This window comes from Podarcis bocagei, assembly GCF_964188305.1.
Source record: "Podarcis bocagei genome assembly, chromosome: 1".
NCBI lineage: Eukaryota > Metazoa > Chordata > Lepidosauria > Squamata > Lacertidae > Podarcis > Podarcis bocagei.
Window position 1 is genome coordinate 94,635,764 of NC_138125.1, and position 18,221 is coordinate 94,653,984.

The following is an 18,221-nucleotide window of genomic DNA, read 5'->3' on the forward strand; positions in this document are numbered from 1 at the left end:
AAGTCCAACTCCCCAATTTTCTGCCATTCACCTCAATCATCTGATCAACCTCCTACAGCATTTCCATAAGACTCCTAACAATCACAGGTAAGCATGAATTATAACCAGAGACAAGCCACTGGTACAACTATACTCAATACTTTCTACTCTGATTCTCAGGGACCACCCCCACCACCCCCGGGAACAGGCCTGAAATGTTATGCATACAAAATAGGTATTTTATAGATCTATTTAAATACTTTTGTGAAATGCAGGCTCGTGATCAGGATCAAAGAAGATGCACATCTGACCGCACACAAATTTAAGCTGATTTAAAAAATCTAAATCCTAGGCACACACCAGAAAATATGCATACTGTATATATGTATGTGTGTGTATGCACACACATATATCATACAAAGTATTTTTCCCCATGTGTTCAATAGGGAATGATGCATCATGAACCAAATCACTAAGGGTTATAATGCTATCATTTCTGCTGATGTAAATACAGACTTAAATAGCACAGGCATTCTCAGCTCTGGACACCATTCCTACTTATGCATATGCCCTCTCTTTCTCACCGATAGCCTGCTTACTCTCACACATAGTCTTTCTTGACATTAGCACTCTTTCTTCTCCATTTCTGGATGCTTCTGTTTTGCCTCCTGTGATTCCCCATCCCCTACCCCTTAGTTGGAGGTGGCTCTTATTCTGCCTCAGCTCTGTGAAATGATCTCTTTCACTCCTCCTATGAGAGACACTGAATCACTTCCCCTCTTTAATTCACACCGTAAAATCTTCCTTTTCTTTCCAGCTCGTGAGCGACTCTCTGTATGTGAAGCATTTTGTGAATGAAGGGCACTTTTCCCAGATCTGTCTTTTATTCCAGAGGTCTTTCTGGCTCACCACACTGATTTATTTTTATTAGTTCTCATCATGGTTTATGCTAAGTGTCTAAAAACTCCAAAGACAGACAAACAGAAAAGAAATACTGTTGCTGTAGTTGTAAAGTGTGCTGATTTTTACTCTGAAATACTTGCTTTTAAAGAAAAAGGGGGAAAAAATTAAAGGGGGGGACACACAGCTTTCCTAAAATAGCAAATATATATGGCTTTATTAGTGGCATTATCCAAACAAACAAACCCTACTGAACAGGAAATTTTCAACATCGGTTTCTCCCATTTCATTTTCACATTTTCACATTCAATGGGATTTCATTAATGGGCAAGAAATCCATAACGGAAAGCCCATGGGTCTCTTTGAAACAACCCGCAACACTGCCAGGCATGTGCGCAATGCAGCAGCTGATGGTCGGTTTATTTTTAGCCAAAATCCATGCTCTAATAGCGTTTCCAGATTGGTAAAAGGAAAAGGTTAACCAGCAAGGCTGTGCCTTCTGATGTAGACCCACAGAAAAGGCAATATTCTCACCAAACAGTCCACAGGTATCCTTTCCCCCTGCTGCTGTGGACATTAAGGGGAGGGGGAAATCCATGGAGGTTCCTGACTGCTGCAGTGCAGCTGCCCTGGGAACTGTTTGTACATAGGAACCCAAATCTCTAGCCTCTGTGAAACTGCTTGTGACTAGGCCCCCTATCTTCTTCTTCTCCTCTTCTTGATCTGAATGTGCCAGAAAACTCCAGTTCTATCATATTTCATGCGTAACATGAACTACTTAGAAAAGGTTCACTAACCTTAAAATTGGGCAGGCCTTACTGGCAGGCTTACACAACAAAATGGCCAAGAAAAGAAAAAGGACAGAGGAGGCAAACCATGCAGGGCTCCCTTCATCCTCTCATAAGCTCCAAGTGAATGGGAAGGGCCTTTTAGCCTAGCCTTTAACCAACTAACATACTAAAAACAATATTGATTTTCAAGATGTATTCGTTCATTTTAAATATGGATAGCCTATACATCACTGCTAAAAGCAGTCCAAGGGGAGGTTACAATCAGAATGCATTGTTAACTATCAGAACTAAAACACCAACTGCAGAATAAACCATTCACCATAATTATGGACAAAGCTGGACAAAGGTGTCCTGCATGTTTGGTATAGGATACCACTTTTAATCATTTATGGGCAAGGCTCGTATTCATACCATAGCATCTAAAGTAGGTGTGGCTTCAGATGTTACTGAACTACAACTCCCTTAAGCCCCAACAAGCATGGCCAATGGCCATGGATATTGTGGTTGTGGTTCAAGAATGTCTGGAGGGGCAAAGGTTCCCCACAGCTGAGCTAAAGCAAAGAAAAGAATCAGGACCCCTTAAGCAACACACACCGTCTTCCTTCAGTCGCTTCAAAATTAAAACAGTCACTTGATGCAGAAAAGAACAAGCAAAAACCTGCTACTGTTTATGATATAGCAACTAAATTAACCTAACATGATGCTATTCCTGAGTCAGATATCCCTGAAAAATCACAACATTTGAGCTTTTTTCAAGCATAAAAACACCGCATTCTTTCAGGCTACTGGCATTTGCAAACTACAATAGGCCAAGCTTCTAAGTAGTGACTGGCCTGGTTGCTTATGGTGAGTGATGGTCACCTCATGGGAACCAGATAAAGAAGACTTGAGAGATTACAGTGCTTCCCTCCCTTCTCCCTGTGTCTGTGGGGAAAATCCCACAGGTAAGTCTCACTTCAATGGAGCTTATATAAGCAAGCACTGGCTTGCAGCCTTAGTCCACTAATGACTAATAGAGGAATATGTGCCTTAGGTTAAAAAAACAAACAGAAAGTTTAATACTTATCTGGAAATCTGCCATATCACATTGATCAATCACTTCTCTTGATTGGCACCTGCTTCCCTTTTAAATAAACCTTGCTCAGAGAACATACCAGTTATATCTTTCCTACCACTCTTAAGAGGAAGATTTCCTCTCAAGTTGTTAAATAACAATGGAGGCTAAAAGGGAAATTCCAAGAGGGAATTCAATTAACAAATTCTAAATAAAATTAACATGCTCTCTGAGAAGCTGACAATCTAGCAAGTTAATTATTGTTGGGCGCAGTAATCGACACATAGGAATGCCCACAGCACTTCTAAGCAGTTAAGTAGTTTGTGAAGACAGAAAAAGATACGCATTCATTAAAAGCAACTGATTAACCCCCAGGAAGGGGGGGGACAGAAGTTTTATTTTACACTGCTCACAGTTTTATAAGCAAAAGCCTCCTCACAAACTTTTTACATTTGATTACTTACACTAAGGCCCCTGTTCAAACACCCCTAAGCACAGAATGGCTGGTGCATCCTAGTGCTGTGTTTTGTGTTATGCTAACACCTAGAGTCCATACAAAACTTCGAAGAAGAGCTATATTGCACATGCAGAAAGTTCCAAGCTGAAACCCTGGAATCTTGAAGAAGGGCCAGCCGACACCAATCCTTGCAGATAATGCAATTCTGACCTAGATAGACCTACGGACTGACTCCATGGGAGACAGCATCTTATGCTCCTCTAGCTACAGAGCCTTCTTGCTGGTCATGCCTGAACTTCAAAAGAAGCCAGCCCTGCTCCCTCTCCGCAATGGCCTTCCACCAGCTTGCGAATACATTTCTTTTTTTAAATGGGTCTGCCAAACAGCTGATGCTTCAACTCCTTGGGTGTTTTTTAGTTTTAGTTTTTGCTGCCGTCATCCGATTCCTCATCTTTTCTCTTTTATTTTTAACTGTTGTTGAGAGCTGCCTTGAGCATTTTAATAGAAAGGCAAGGTGTTGATGCTTTAAATAAATAAAGCTTACAAGGGCTACATTTGCAGGTCACAGCAAGCCGCAGATAATGGTTTACTGTAGAAACAACAAACCTTGGGTTACCGTTACATCTAACCTGGGGAGGACTTCCGGGGTGGCGCCACCGGCAATGGCGGACTCCCTCTGAAACGGAGGGACAAGCTCCGCGAGAAACGGGTCTTTCCCGCTACGGCGAAGCGGGGACCCTTTAGAAATCACAGGCGGATGAAGCCTGTGACCTTGGGACTCAGCGGGCACCCTTAGCGCCCCCCCAACCCGCAAAGGAGCCCAATAACGGGCTCCGAAGCGAAGAGGGGGAAGTGGCACGGTGCTGAGAGTCTACCTCTATTTCCGTGGAGCGAAGCCGCACAGCCGCTGCCAGGGAGCGCTGCCTTCTTCCTGGACAATTTGGATTCTAAAAAAACAACCATCGTGAGTACCTAAACCTCGGAAAATTGATTCACAATTTAAGGAATTGGGAAAGAAAGGAATCGGCCTCAAAATTCATTATAATTCGGCACTGAAACGGAAGGTCTGACAGGAAGTCCACCTTCTGTGTTTCTGTAGTCGGAACAAAGCAAAGACAAAGTAAACTGGAGTCTTGAAAATCACTTTAAAGGAGTGGATTTCATCGCCTAAAATAGCTGAGCCCCCCCCCTTCGGCAGCAGGAGGAGAAGAGGATGCTTTCTTTGAACTGTTTTAACCTGCAGAAGTAAGTTTAAAATAAAGTAATTTTCCACCGTCCTGACCCAGGGAGCAGGGTGTCAGGATTGACGTTTGAAGCTCATTGACCAGGACAGAAGCTGTTTGACAGATAGTTAAAAGAAGGGGAAAAACTGGAATTCCACTGTCTTTTTTTGCAACTCAAAAATAACAACGATAGACAAAGTATCTAAAAGTAAAAGAAACTTTGGGGCTGGATTTGTAATTTGTAACAGAAGTTTTCCCTCTAGGGGGGGATAGTGAAACTGTAACTAGGGAATTTCCAGCCGCTACAGTATAACCCGTGGGAATTGAGTGGTGACCTTGAAGGACAATGTGTTCAGAAATGTTGTTGTGCGCTTTTCTCAAAACAAGTGCTCTACTGGAAGAAATTCATGAGGGAATGAATTTGATGAATGATTTGGTTGGAAATCTTAAGCAGACTGTGGGAAATCTTGGGACAGGCAGTAGAAGAAAGTATGGAGTCTACCCAGGAATTATACCAGGACTGTGCCCTGTCAGAACAGAGGAAAGAAGAAGATTCTGCTGAACTTTGGGAGTCAGAAATGGAGCCACAGATGGAGGTTGCGGCCCTGCAGGAATATGAACCTTTGGAATTGGCAATTGACTTTCGTAAAAATCAGACTCGGAAAGATGAAGTTTGGACTGGACTGGAAATGGGGCGTTGGATTGACCCCCCTGAACAGGGACATATGGACTTTCCGAGTCTGGTAGTGGATTGTGAGAGGCTTGGAGATATGGGGATCCCAAAGTTTGGAGGGACTTTGAAACATGCATTTAAGTACTACATGGAGCTCAGTTTGGACTGTGGAAAAGGGACCTTTTGGTTGGAAGGAGGTAAAAGCATTATTAAATTGGAGATCACACGTGTGAAAAGAAAACATGAAGAAAAACAGTGGAAGGGACATGGAAGGGATTTAAGAGCCTCGGATATAAGATCACCAGGTTAATGTGCCAGCTTAATGGGATAAATGGACTGACAAACCCGGGACCTGGGGGAAGGGACGTTGGATGAAGACTTTTATCTTTTGTTATTAGGACTATTTTATATAATTGATGAATATTAGAAGGATGCATGAAATGAAATTGCTTGGCTCTGGTATAAAAGTTTAAGGGATTAGGAAAGAATATAACAGTTAAGAGAAGTTATCAAAAATAAGATTTAGGTTAAGGTTTTTTTATAAGACAATGAGGAGAATAGAGTAAGGTATGTAATGAAAGATTAGAATAGGGTAAAAACTTGATGGTAAGGATTTGCTGAACTAACAAACTGAACTGGAATACAAAAAAGGAAGGGATGAGGAGGTCTGGGGAAATAAGTGTATGAAGATATGTTATGAAAATTAATGTGTTTTTAATTGTTTTTATTTTCTATGTTTTTTCTTTTTTGTTTTTTCATTTGTTTTGTTATAATTTGGAAACTTTAATAAAATATCTTTTTTTAAAAAAATACATCTAACCTGGGAATTGTGTCTAGCTTTGCCCCATATAAACCATGATCTGAAGGCCATATTTGTTCTTATCTTTGTCATTATGGCTTGTTTCAGCAAAACAAACCATGCCAGAATAAACAAAGTCAAGAACCTTCAGTTTGGCTATAACACTAAGCCAAGACTGGTTGCTCCCACTCACTTGCCAACAGTGCTTTCAAAGAAAAAACATTAAGCATAGCTTATCGTGATGTCTAAAGCAGCTAGTATGAATGGTCTTAGCATAACAGGTCTAAAGCAGAGCCATGGGGGAGTTAGCCTTTGCTTGCTGGTCTGGCACCACGAGTCACACTTTAAGAAACAATAAGAAGGACTAAAGTCCGTAACCAATTTTGTTCTTGTGACCTTGGGGGCTTCAGGTGGAGATTCAGCCTATACACCACCCATAACACTCTGCCTAAAATCAAGGCTCGTATGAGCTATCCAAATGTAGCAAGATAAACTGAATTTCTCTCTGTTCAGCAGATGGATTCTCTCTTGCGCTGCCCAGAGTGCCGGGGCTCAACACCCTGGGTGTGTCTGAGGCTCTGTTCTCCCAAACTAGCAACGGTGTGGTGGTTGATTGGTATCTAAGCCACAGTGAAGCAGTGTCATGTGGATCACTTCCAACATCGTCTGGATTTCAAGCAGCAGCAACTACTGCACAAGTCTCTGTGCGGTGTGTTCAATGGGATCCAATAGAATTTCCTACCACAAGCTCCTAGCACTGCACAACACAACACCACACAGAGTCTACATCATACTTTTCCCATGGCTGATCATTTGGAACTGTAGCCAGAAAACAAAGGAAGCTAGAGGTATCCAGCAGCTCATAGGTACAATTTAGCTGTGGCTGTCTAGTTCGTAATATAAACGGTTCCTCTAGCAACAGCCTTTGGGTTTGTACAAACTGCTTCTATTGGTTTGTTTATGTACCTATTTCAAACATTTTTTTCCAGCCTTTCCAGAACCCCAGGGCAACTCATAAACAATTTAGAAATGTACAAAACTCTGAACAGTAATAATAATAAAACATAAAATAGAGCAGCAAAAGAAAAGTAATATTCACCAGAGGCACAAAATTAATACAAATCTAAATAATCATTTCTAACCTGATCCCATTTGAACCACAAATGTCAGTGCATTCAGGATAATTCAGCTTTGCCTTCCGTTCAAACAAGCCTGTCACTACATTAATGGTTTAAACAGCCAAACAGGTTCTTGGTTAATCCCAGGGGTTTTGCCTTTTGCTCTTTCCCAATAAAGCACGTTGTCCAATTTACTGAGCAGTTTAAAAAAAAATATCAAGGTTTATTTCCTGGTTCCATAGGATGAACGTTAGAGCCGGCATTTTATTTTGCAGGCTTAAAGGTTTCACTAATTTAATTTAATCCATTTAAGTACAGGTAATGGAATAAAAGAAAAGAGAAGAACAAAAGATAACAAAAAAACCCAGGCTGCTGACACATGTGAAATGCAGCAAGAGCAGTTCACTTCCTTCTAGGACCGTCTCAGGAGATGCGTCCAAAAAAAGTCAGCAGGGTCTGCAAGCTTTCAACCTTTCCTTCCTATTCTCAAAAGGTCATAAGTAGCTTCACTCATTTGTCCTGATTGGAGAATTCAATTACAAGCACACTTCCATATCCCAAAGGGAAAAAGCAAAATCAACACTTCACTTCAAAAATAATTAAAACTGGAAAATGGGCTTGAAAGTGCTTCAATGGCAGCATATTGAACACCATGAAAGGACAGGCAATATCATTGTATGGATATTAAGGCCAAGTAGAACCATTACATAGCAGGTTCTCTTTCTTCCATTTTCCTTTCACTAACAAGAAAGTATCTAGCTCTTAAAGCTGTGGAGAAATGTTTTTTTAAAGTCAGTTGGCAATGTATGGTTAAAAACACAAGAAAAAAGACAGGATATTCAATGCCCTGAACATTACTATCCAATAATATCCATTACTATTCAATAATAATCACTATCCCTTGACCTTGTATCAACCCCACCAAATACCCCTTAATATACAGTTTGAAAGGTCAGGTCTCCATCTAACTACCACATACTACCAAGAGAATGACCATTGCTTCATTGAAAGATAGAAGATGCTAACTTTACAACACCAATTAGAAGTTCGCAAAACTCCTGTTTTAATTTGTGGAAGAGCAGGTTTTGTAACCTGAGAGATGAAGTAGAAACTATGTGAGCAGTATATGCCACTGAACAAGCTCATCTTGCATCTCATTAGAAAACAGCATTGTAAGAGGTTGTGATAATCCAAATCCACCTAAAATGCTTATTCTCAAACCAGAGCAGAGAGATCAGAAGGGAAGGACTCCCACCTTCAAAAGAAATCATTGGGTGCTCTCTTCTTGAACACTGCTGCTCATCTTCAGAGTAAACAAGGATATTCTGCGATGCAGAGAGGTGAAAAGTGAGAAGGAAAAGGCTTGGCAATGATAGTGGAACAGCCTTTAATCTTGAAACAACCATGACTGAAGACGTGCTGCACATTCAGCGTCCAAGGTAGGGCCCCAGAAGATACCTGAAATATAAAGAAATAAATTAGGGAAAAGGTGGATCACTTAAAAAAAGAATATTGAACAGGTGAGATTATTTTGTCACTCACATAACCAGCCCACATGATGAGTAACAATTTGCAATAATGTTCAAAACCGCAACACTGAGAACAGTCAACATGACATTAGATCTTTGGTGATATGACCATCATTTATTCCACATACGTTGGGCTCAGTTTATACAAGTGCACAATGTCTCTCAAGGTTGCATTACTGTTGACAATTGGCAATATTCAGCTAAATTCTTGTAATGGGCAGACATTAGCACTAGTGCAATGGGATTTTCCCCCTCCCCCCACCCACACCCTACATCATCCCCAAATCTGCTCCAAAACAGATTTACGGAGGCACAGGAAGGGGAGTACTTTCCCAGTTCTCAAAACGTAGTATTTCGGACCTGGAAAAATATAATACTTCCCTCCCAGAAAGCTACTCACTCCTATATTCATCACTATATACATTTTGTCATGGAAAATATGTTAGAACAAGTTTCATAGGCACTACTGGATGTTGCCTATGACAGAGCGAGCGACAAGCAAAACTCCCCATCACCACCATTTCATGAACTTTAAAACTCGCTGAACCATTTTAAATCAGAAATTGGAGAATAGCTGCAAGGAGAAAAGCATGAGGTGAGAAGCCCATTCCATGAACAGAACTTTGCTTGTGGTTCTTTAAGATCCAACACTTTTTCCAGACTTGACAGATACTTGTGGGACTATTTCACAAAGGTGAAAAACCATCATATACAATTGTACTGTAGTCCCCCGTCCTCCTATAACAGTTGTGAACAGACTCGCTGCAGGGAGACAGAAATGATGGAGTTGTTGGCGTCTGAGGATGGGTAAAGTGAAGCTGACTAAGTGACCCAGAGCTGGCTGTGGAAAGCCAGCCAGCAAGGAAGTTTGAAGAATGAGAAAATACTAAGAAGTAAAGGTTCCTGAAATAGCAATAGAGTGTAGGAGGTGAGGGCAGACTTGCAAATTCTGGTAGGGTTTTTAAAACACAGATAAATACATTTGACATTTGATGAGCACTCCAGAAATGCAATCACACAGCAACTAAGACCATTAAAACTGGTTTACAGGGCACAGTGGCAAGTAGTTGTGTGGCCTGTCACAAGTAACCCCACAAGGTGCTATCCAGTGTGTAACCCTGACAACACACAACCACTTTCCACACAGCACTCACTTTAGCAATAAGAGTGCTAACTGAGGAAGGCACAGGAAAACTTGGGTGGGAGGTCTGAGTAATAATATATAGTGACAAGTACTGGAAAAGTGCCAATATCTCCACACAGAGACATCATATTTACTTAGAGAAATCTCTGGATCCAGAATCAGCTTCACATTTATTGTGCTATAAAGAGATTATCTGAAAGAGAGCTCAAATTCAGTTGGGGCATATATTGTCCAGTTTTGCAGAATGGTCCTGGGGCCCACAATATTAATTGCTGACAAACCAAATGTAACTGAAAGGCCTACCAGACTGTCAAACATGATTATTATTCAAGTCGTGCCAGTACCAACAGCAACAAAGACATTAGACTCCTTTTAAAGAAACAATAAGAAGAAAGCCACAATATTTTTGAAGGCATATGTTGCTGCTGACTATGTACTTCAAGGGACAAGTTTTTGGTGTTGTTGTTTTTAAGAATATTGTCAATAAAACTAAGCTGTGGCTCCTCAAACTCTCAGTGCAATCATCATCACCAGTTCAGTTCAGAAGAAGTTAAACTTTACAACTCCAAGTCCCCACTCACTAAAACTGGAGGCGGGGGGAGGGAAGAATGCTGGTCAAATTAAAATTTTCTCCACAGACTGTGATAAATGAGAGGGAAAACTCAGTGTGAATGTCTAGTGACTTCAGCAAGTGCTGTGTCTAAGAAAGAGCCTATATAATCAGGCACCACGGGAACTTGGCCTGACACCGAGGGCTACTAAAATTAAGGGAAGGCATCACTCTGACTGTAGTGAGCTGTGAATCAAGGCATTGCCGGGGCTAAATGAGCGCTACGTGAGATAGTACAGGGTGCGGTGTGCATTCCAAAAGTTTTGTTCAATTTCCAAGTGGTCTACAGACAACGCACCTGCTTATAAGAACCTTTGAGAGGCCAGCTGAAATGCCTTCAGAGTTTATTTTGGTCTTTCTAATTTCATTTGTAGAAACAAAGTCAAATGAGCAAGAGTTTTTAAGGACAACTCGACATTCAAACTTACAGAAAAAGCAAATGTACTAAGTTTTCTTTATCTATCTATCTATCTATCTATCTATCTATCTATCTATCTATCTATCTATCTGCCCAGCCAAGTTGTTCACCTTGTGTTATCTGTGAATGGGGCAGAGCAGTTATCTAGTAAAGTCGCCCCAGAACCTTCATGGCTGAGTGAAAGGTTGAGGTCGGGTTTCCCAAGCACCACACTGTCATGTCTTCCTGCTGTAAGTGAACCACCGCACCGTACTGCACCCTTGTAACTCCCCAAACACAGTTCCCCCAACAAGACACCTATCTTCAACCATTCCCCTCCGTTTAAAATTGCTTGGTTTTTCATGCTGCTCTTTTTAATCATGTAACTTGCTCTACTTCACTTCTATTTCCACTCAGGATTCTTTTAGCTTATAAAAGTCTTCTTGCCCTCCTTATCTTTCTGCTTTCTTATCACTTATCTACTTCGCTTCATTTTATTGCCTTCTTATCAAGCAAAAATAATCTCATTGGTTTGTTATCTAGTGTTTGCATCTCCTTTACTCTTGTTATTCTTCATCCTCTGGAGTGCCCTGCCTCCTGATATTAGAAAACCTCCCTGGGTTTCTGGTTTATAAATACCCCTTTTGAAGACACATTCCTTCTCCCCCAACTTTTACATGGAAGCTCATTCTCCTTCATTTCCTTTCCTATTGTATTCCTTGTGCTTCCCTGTCTTTCTGTCTATTAGATTGTAACACTGCAGCCAGGACCTCTCTTTCAGCTCACTTACTGAATAGTGCTGCATTTTGAAAGCCCTTCAGAAATTATAGGTTGGGTACAAAAGTGCCACTATGGTCAACATAGACAAGCTGTGTTTGCACCCTCATGCTACAAACAAGACTGGTGAAATCAAATCCAAGATGCGTTGTTGCATTTTTGGAATCGCTTGCACGACCACTTGCATAAACAGAAGGATTCAAACTGCAATATGTAGAACTGTGTGAACAATTTAGTCAAGTAGTGGTAGAAATTTGTTTTGGATTTGAATGCAAATCTACCTAATTAAGACACAAATTGAAATATAGCTATCCTTCAAAAGTCACAAGAAGGACAAGATGGTACATGAATTGCCCTATGGTAGCAACTGGGGGAGGGAGGGGGTCACCTCAGCTAGAGCACCACAAGTTACTAGTACTACTACTAATCATTGCCTGCCTACAGTGTCATAACCCAGCATGGACCAAACACGTATACGCTGTGACTTATATGATCAGAATAGTTGGATAGGGCTTTGTAGGCCAAGCACCTGCTCCATGCAGGAAATCCAGAGGGAGAGCGTTCCAAATATATCTCTGTGTGAAGACCTGAGAGCAAAGTAGTGCCTACCACCTCTTCCAGGTGCTCTATGGTTAAGCTCCTCATGAACATCAGAGCCACTTGGGTCAATGAGACAATCCCTTTAGAGAGTGAGAATTGGCCATTGGTTTCTTGTGTGTTTGCATCATAAAAACAACGCAGAAATAACAGCTCCACAGAGGTGATTGGTTTGCTGTTAACAAAACATTCCCTATCACATTTGCTAGTGCTAAACTAGGCTTTCCCATTTGCTAGCTCCCTGCCCCCCCTCTCTCTCTCATATCTTTTAATTGTATCAGATGATAATTACTTATCGGCTTCATTTGGAAGAAATGTTCAGCCAAATGAATTCCATCAGATGCAGTAGGTGGCCATCAATGTTCTGTGGAGACAAGGGAGGCAAACAACTTGCCCCTGAAGCAAAAGCTTCAGAAGAATTAGAAATAGCTTTATGAACAATAAGACATCTCTTCTCTACAGTGCCCCCTGCCAGGCTTCCATAGGCCATGTGCTAATTAGCAATACCAAAAAAAGGATAAATAAGTAATGTGTTACTGCCAACCATAATCTTTTCTCTTCTGGAAACATAATTTTAATGAAAAAAGGATTCTGCATGTAGAATTAGGCTGTATTTCCATGATCAAAAGATGGAAGATGAGAACATCTAATCAACTGGCTTGACACAGAAGATTCCCCACCCCCCTAAAAAGTAGTAAATCTTTTAGAGAAGAGACTAGAGACAAACCTTGTATATAAAATGCTGTATTTTACGAACTGACGCAACAGAACTACATAAGAACAGCTGGATTAGGCCATCTAGTTTACTATCCTGTTTTCACAGTGGCCCATCAGATGTCTACGTGAAGCCCAAAAGCAGAACCCAGATGCAACAGCAGTCTTCCTACTTGTAATCTCCAGCAGACTGGAGGCAGCACGTGGTAACCATTGCCAAACTTGCTGCATGGCAGATCAAATGTAGGTGCTATCTGCAGGTAGTTGTCTATAGGTACCTATCCATGTAGCAAGCTGAGGTTCACAATGCCCCTGAAATCACTCAGGAATCTAGAGAAGCAAAGGAGAACTGGGCGGTGGGAATAGTCCAGAGCAAACGTCAATTCAGGTTTTCCATGGATTTATATTTGGTCCAACTGAGCTTTAAAGAGCAGATTATCGCAGGGAAGGCTGGGGGGTGGGGAGCGGGGAGCACTCAGGCATGAAGCTTTAAATCAAGAACTGTGCCTGGAATGAGCAGAAGAAAGGTAAGTGTGGATAAACTTACAGTGTTCACTTTTCAAGTGTTCCTGAAGAACATTAGAATACAGCGAACAATAAAAACGGATATTGTCAAGAGCAACAAAACTACTAGACAATTTAGTTAAACAACTGTCTTGGCAATGCCAGTCTGTAACTCAAGGCTCCCACTTAAAAGTTTAGGAGCAGTATAAGAATGATGAAGTAATGTAAACAATTCTTCAGATCAACTTCCATAACCAATTTGTGTTCCCAAAATAAAAATCCTGGCTCACAAAGCTGATCTGCGGCATAGTGTATGTCCCCTTCTCATACAGACTGCTCACATGAGCTGCTAATTATGCACAACTAGCTATAGGTGAAGAGTGAATTGGCCATTGGGATGTCAGCCCCTCAAGAAAAATGTTAGGTCGACTGCTTTTCATGAAATCTCCAAGAACCACCCTGAAACAAAAAAATATATTATTATTCATATTGAGCAGCCAATGCTGTTATCATTAACAATGGCTGAGCCTCTTATTGATATCAAAGTATAAAGGTAAAGGGACCCCTGACCATTAGGTTCAGTCATGGACGACTCTGGGGTTGAGGCGCTCATCTCACTTTACTGGCCGAGGGAGCCAGCGTACAGATTCCGGGTCATGTGGCCAGCATGACTAAGCCGCTTTTGGCAAACCAGAGCAGTGCACAGAAACGCCGTTTACCTTCCCGCCGTTTACCTATTTATCTACTTGCACTTTGACGTGCTTTCGAACTGCTAGATTGGCAGGAGGATATCAAAGTATAGCAACCTGCTAAAAGCAACATTACCTAAAATTTGTATTACGCTCATTTAGTCAACTCTCTGATACAAGGAGCATTGCAAATGGCATCGTTATATGGACTCTTTAGCTGCTTCAATACACTCCAGAAAAGGCTTTGAGACATTCAAGCACCATTGCAGAGCACTCAGGACACAGAGAAGAAGTGCTTAAATGTAATGTAGTGGTTATTATTATTGTTGTTAAGGAGACAGTATCTGTTACCATCTTCCTGTACAGGCAGGACCTACATAATATTTACCAATATTAAACTGGGATTTCCGGTTTTCAGGCTTCAGTGCTTTGTTTCCTGTGCCATCAGCACTCTGATCGTACTGCAAACCAGGAAAACTAAATGACAAAGCCAAGGACCTCAAGGGTGCAGTAATAGCTTACCTATGCATCCAGTAAACTGACTCCAAAGGCCAATCCCAATCCTTACATCTGAAAGTGTTTAGTCCTTGCAATTCATTTCTCTAGCCTGTGGTTCTGCTGCGTTCCTGCTTGCCATTCTGGACCTTGATTTTGCCCAATTTCAACAATTTTGCCCAATTTCAACAACCCACTTGCTGCTTGTTCCTCGCCATGTCCTCTGGAAGTTGACCGTGCCCAATTTAGATCCTACACCTGATCTGACCTACATAAATAGGCAGCCAAGACCCTAGGTCCCGGAACATGGCTCCCTGAAGCCTAACCCTAATGAGATTTCAGACAACAAGCATTAAGGCAACAAGATTATTTATTTGTTACATACGCTGATTTATATCCTAGCAGCAGAATAGTGTGGAGGCGGGATGAGGGGGCCGTGGCCCTGGGTGTGTTTTTCTAAGGGGGCATGACTAGGCACCTCCACAACAGGCTCCCTAATCAGAGCCTGGCTCTGGTGCACAAGGGAGCTGCAAAGACAGGCAGCTTTCTTGCACCCAACTCCACCAGCCACAACTCCTTCCCGGGTCGAGCCTGACCCCGAGGCGGAGAGAGGAGAGTGGGCGGCAACACTGCCTCCCACTCTCCTGGGCTGTGGCGTGTACATATCCAGCAGCAGCTCCATCCTGGGAGCAGAGAGAGGCTGTGGCATGTGCGAGCTCCCTCTGCACCCCATCCTCCTTAGGGCGTGCTCTACACACACCCCCTGGGTGGCATGAACTTATGCTGCACCGCTGTATCCCACCTTTGTTCCATTATGTAACCCAAAGCAGTGTTTCACACCAGATTTCAAGTCTGCCTCCTCATCCAGGCACTGGTGAGACCCAGGATGATTAGGCTATCCGACACATGCAAACAATTCCAGAAAGTCCTTATACAAATCTTTACATGGATTGAGGCTCTGGTCACTGCAATCAAATGATTTATTATGAACAGCGGAACTTCAAAATAAAAAAATTCCTTCCTGTAGCACCTTAAAGACCAACTAAGTTAGTTCTTGGTATAAGCTTTCGTGTGCATGCACACTTCTTCAGATACACAGAACTTCAGTTTCTGCACAGGCTTACCCAGACTACAAGGGCTGTCCCATTCATTTAAACAGAGGAAGTCAATCTACATGCATTTTTCTTTACATGCACAAAACCTCTGCTTCCATCGAAATGAATGGTGCTGTCTACACGAAGCAGAATTTAGTATCCACACAAGAACATATACAAAGTTCTTGATGAGAGCAATTCTATTTGGTGGAATTAACACAGAGAAAGCATTTGGGGATTGTAATATAAATTCTATACTGTATTAAGAACCTACTGAGATCTAGCAGGTGCCTTCACGGTAATTTTTTTAGAGCCTGCTGAAACATTCTTATTTAGACAAGCCTACCAAGATGCTTAGAAAGTTGAGGTAGTTTTAATCTGTTTTAGCATTTTGACTTTTGTATGTTTCAAACAACTGTTGTGATTCCCCACCCCCTTTTGATTTTATCGTTTTATATTTTTGCAAACCACTTTTTAAGTTTTTAAAGAATGAAGTGGTGTATATATTTTACAAAATAAATAAATGATCGTTACATGAAGAGAAAAATAGCCAAAAGAAAACCCGTAATCCAGATAGCTTCTCTCAAAGCTGTCAGTGGGAACAACTTCATATGCAACACTGAGGGTTTATCCACGCTTACCTTTCCTTGCACAGTCCATGCTTTAAAAGCTCCATGTCTGAGCAATCTTATTTTTAATTTTTGCACCAGAGCTTTCCCCATGAAAGCCTGCTGACTGAAGCTGAATTGGCGCATATGGCAAACCTCCGAAAACCCGAATTGTGTTTAAGCTTTAAAGAGCAAGTTTTTGTGGGGCAGAAAAGGGCACTTGGACACCAGCTTTAAAGTGTGGTCCTGTGCCTAAAAATGAGCAGGGCAAAAGGCAAGTATGGATAAGCCCTGATAATCCCCTGTATTTTGCGGGGTATAGCCACCAATTTTATTTTAACCACATCTATTTAGCAATGATGATAGAAATAAAATGATGTAGTGCAAAAGTAGAGGGAGATTTTCCATTCTGACAAGTCTCTCTCTCTCTCTCTCTCTCTCTCTCTCTCTCTGTGTGTGTGTGTGTGTGTGTGTGTGAGAGAGAGAGAGAGAGAGAGAGAGAGAGAGAGAGAGAGAGAGAGAGACTGCCTGTATGTTTTAATAAGGAAGAAAATAAAGAAGGGAGAAACTGTAGCACTTTTATGGTTGGCTAAATTCACACCAGGAGCAGCCGGTAGAATCAAATGAAGAGAAGAAAATTCAAAAACCTCATTGGCTGGATAAACACAAAGAAATATAAATGTTATAAAACCCGACAGCTGTGCCATGCAGCAGTGACAGATTGGTCCAGTGAACGTTACATGAGGGGTGGGGAGAGAGAGAGAGAAATATTTTTTATTAAAAAATCAGAATCCTCTTATAGTAAAAGTGAGCCCCTATACTTTTTGCTTACACCCATCCATCACCGCTCAAGATGCCCTCCTGTCTGACCTTTTCAAAACATCATGTTGCAAAACAAAGGCAGAGGAGGGAACATTTGCGCTCCAGCTCTGGAAAGAGACTGCAATTTACCCATAACTATGTTTATTCCATGAATAGTAGATTTGTCTTACAAACACAGAGCAATGCAGTACAATTACATTGCATTATTTACCAGACCAATCAATCATGTTTATAATGTCACGTCTTCAACGGGGACATGGAAGTGCCTTGTTTCCCTACAAGACATGCTAGAATTGCTAAATTTCTCTCTTAAGATCATCGTCTCCTTAAACACTGTGTTATAGAGAAGCCAAGAATTGATGCCCATGCTCTTTGGCATGTGGCGGGCTCTTTGAAGTTTCCTCTCAAGGCTGATCATGTGAGTTCAAGTGTGCTTGTGACCGTGAGGTAGGAAGAGCATTACACCATCAATCCCTATGGACCAGGCTTCCTCAAACTTGGCCCTCCAGATGTTTTGAGACTACAGTTCCCATCATCCCTGACCACTGGTCCTGCTAGCTAGGGATCATGGGAGCTGTAGGCCAAAAACATCTGAAGGGCCGAGGCTGAGGAAGCCTGCTATAGACCCTTAATTTTGCAGTCTTCCTTGAGGGGAGAGGCAGGAGCACTAACCCTCCTTACAGCTCAAAGATGCTCGGCACTCTGGAGTGTGCGCGCCCTTGGCAAGACTGCACAAAAGTAAAGGTCAGGTGGCAGCAGAAACAAAAGCATCATGTGGATCTGACCTATTTTAAGTATCCTGATGCAACGCCTGTGGAAGGCATGAGACATCACACCTGACAGTCGTTAAGTTGTCCACTATCACTTCCACAAGGCAGCATGCTCAACAAGCAAGCCTGGGAGAACTTCATCTTGGTATTGGTTAATCTCATTAATTAGTATCTCAATTAACTGACCAATACCATTAATTGGTATCTCATTAATCACCATTTGTATCTCAAGGTAATTTGCAAACATAACATAAAAACAGCTAAAATGGTTTTAGAAATAGTGCAATAACTAAATATAGGTTTAAAAGCAATACAAAATGAAGGCCTAAGGCAGTGACATTTTCATTCCGTTGGAAAAACTTGTCGAAATAAAAATGTCTTCGATTGTTTCTGGGAGGTACAGATAATGGGCAGATATCTGTATCTCCAACAAACTCTGTAAAGCCATGTTCCTCATCCCTGATCCACTGATGGATG

At 41.6% G+C, this 18,221-nt stretch overlaps 1 protein-coding gene across 9 annotated transcripts in view; it reads right to left on the minus strand.

Moving 5' to 3' along the window:
- Positions 1-18,221, minus strand: part of SEMA5B (semaphorin 5B) — a 375,751-nt gene that overhangs the window by 156,433 nt on the left and 201,097 nt on the right. For all 9 annotated transcript variants that reach the window (XM_081188335.1, XM_081188332.1, XM_081188333.1 and 6 more), the window contains one exon: positions 8,250-8,452. In XM_081188335.1, the coding sequence (XP_081044461.1) occupies positions 8,250-8,421 (172 nt within the window). In that variant the 5' untranslated portion in view covers positions 8,422-8,452. The remainder of the gene's footprint in view (positions 1-8,249; positions 8,453-18,221) is intronic.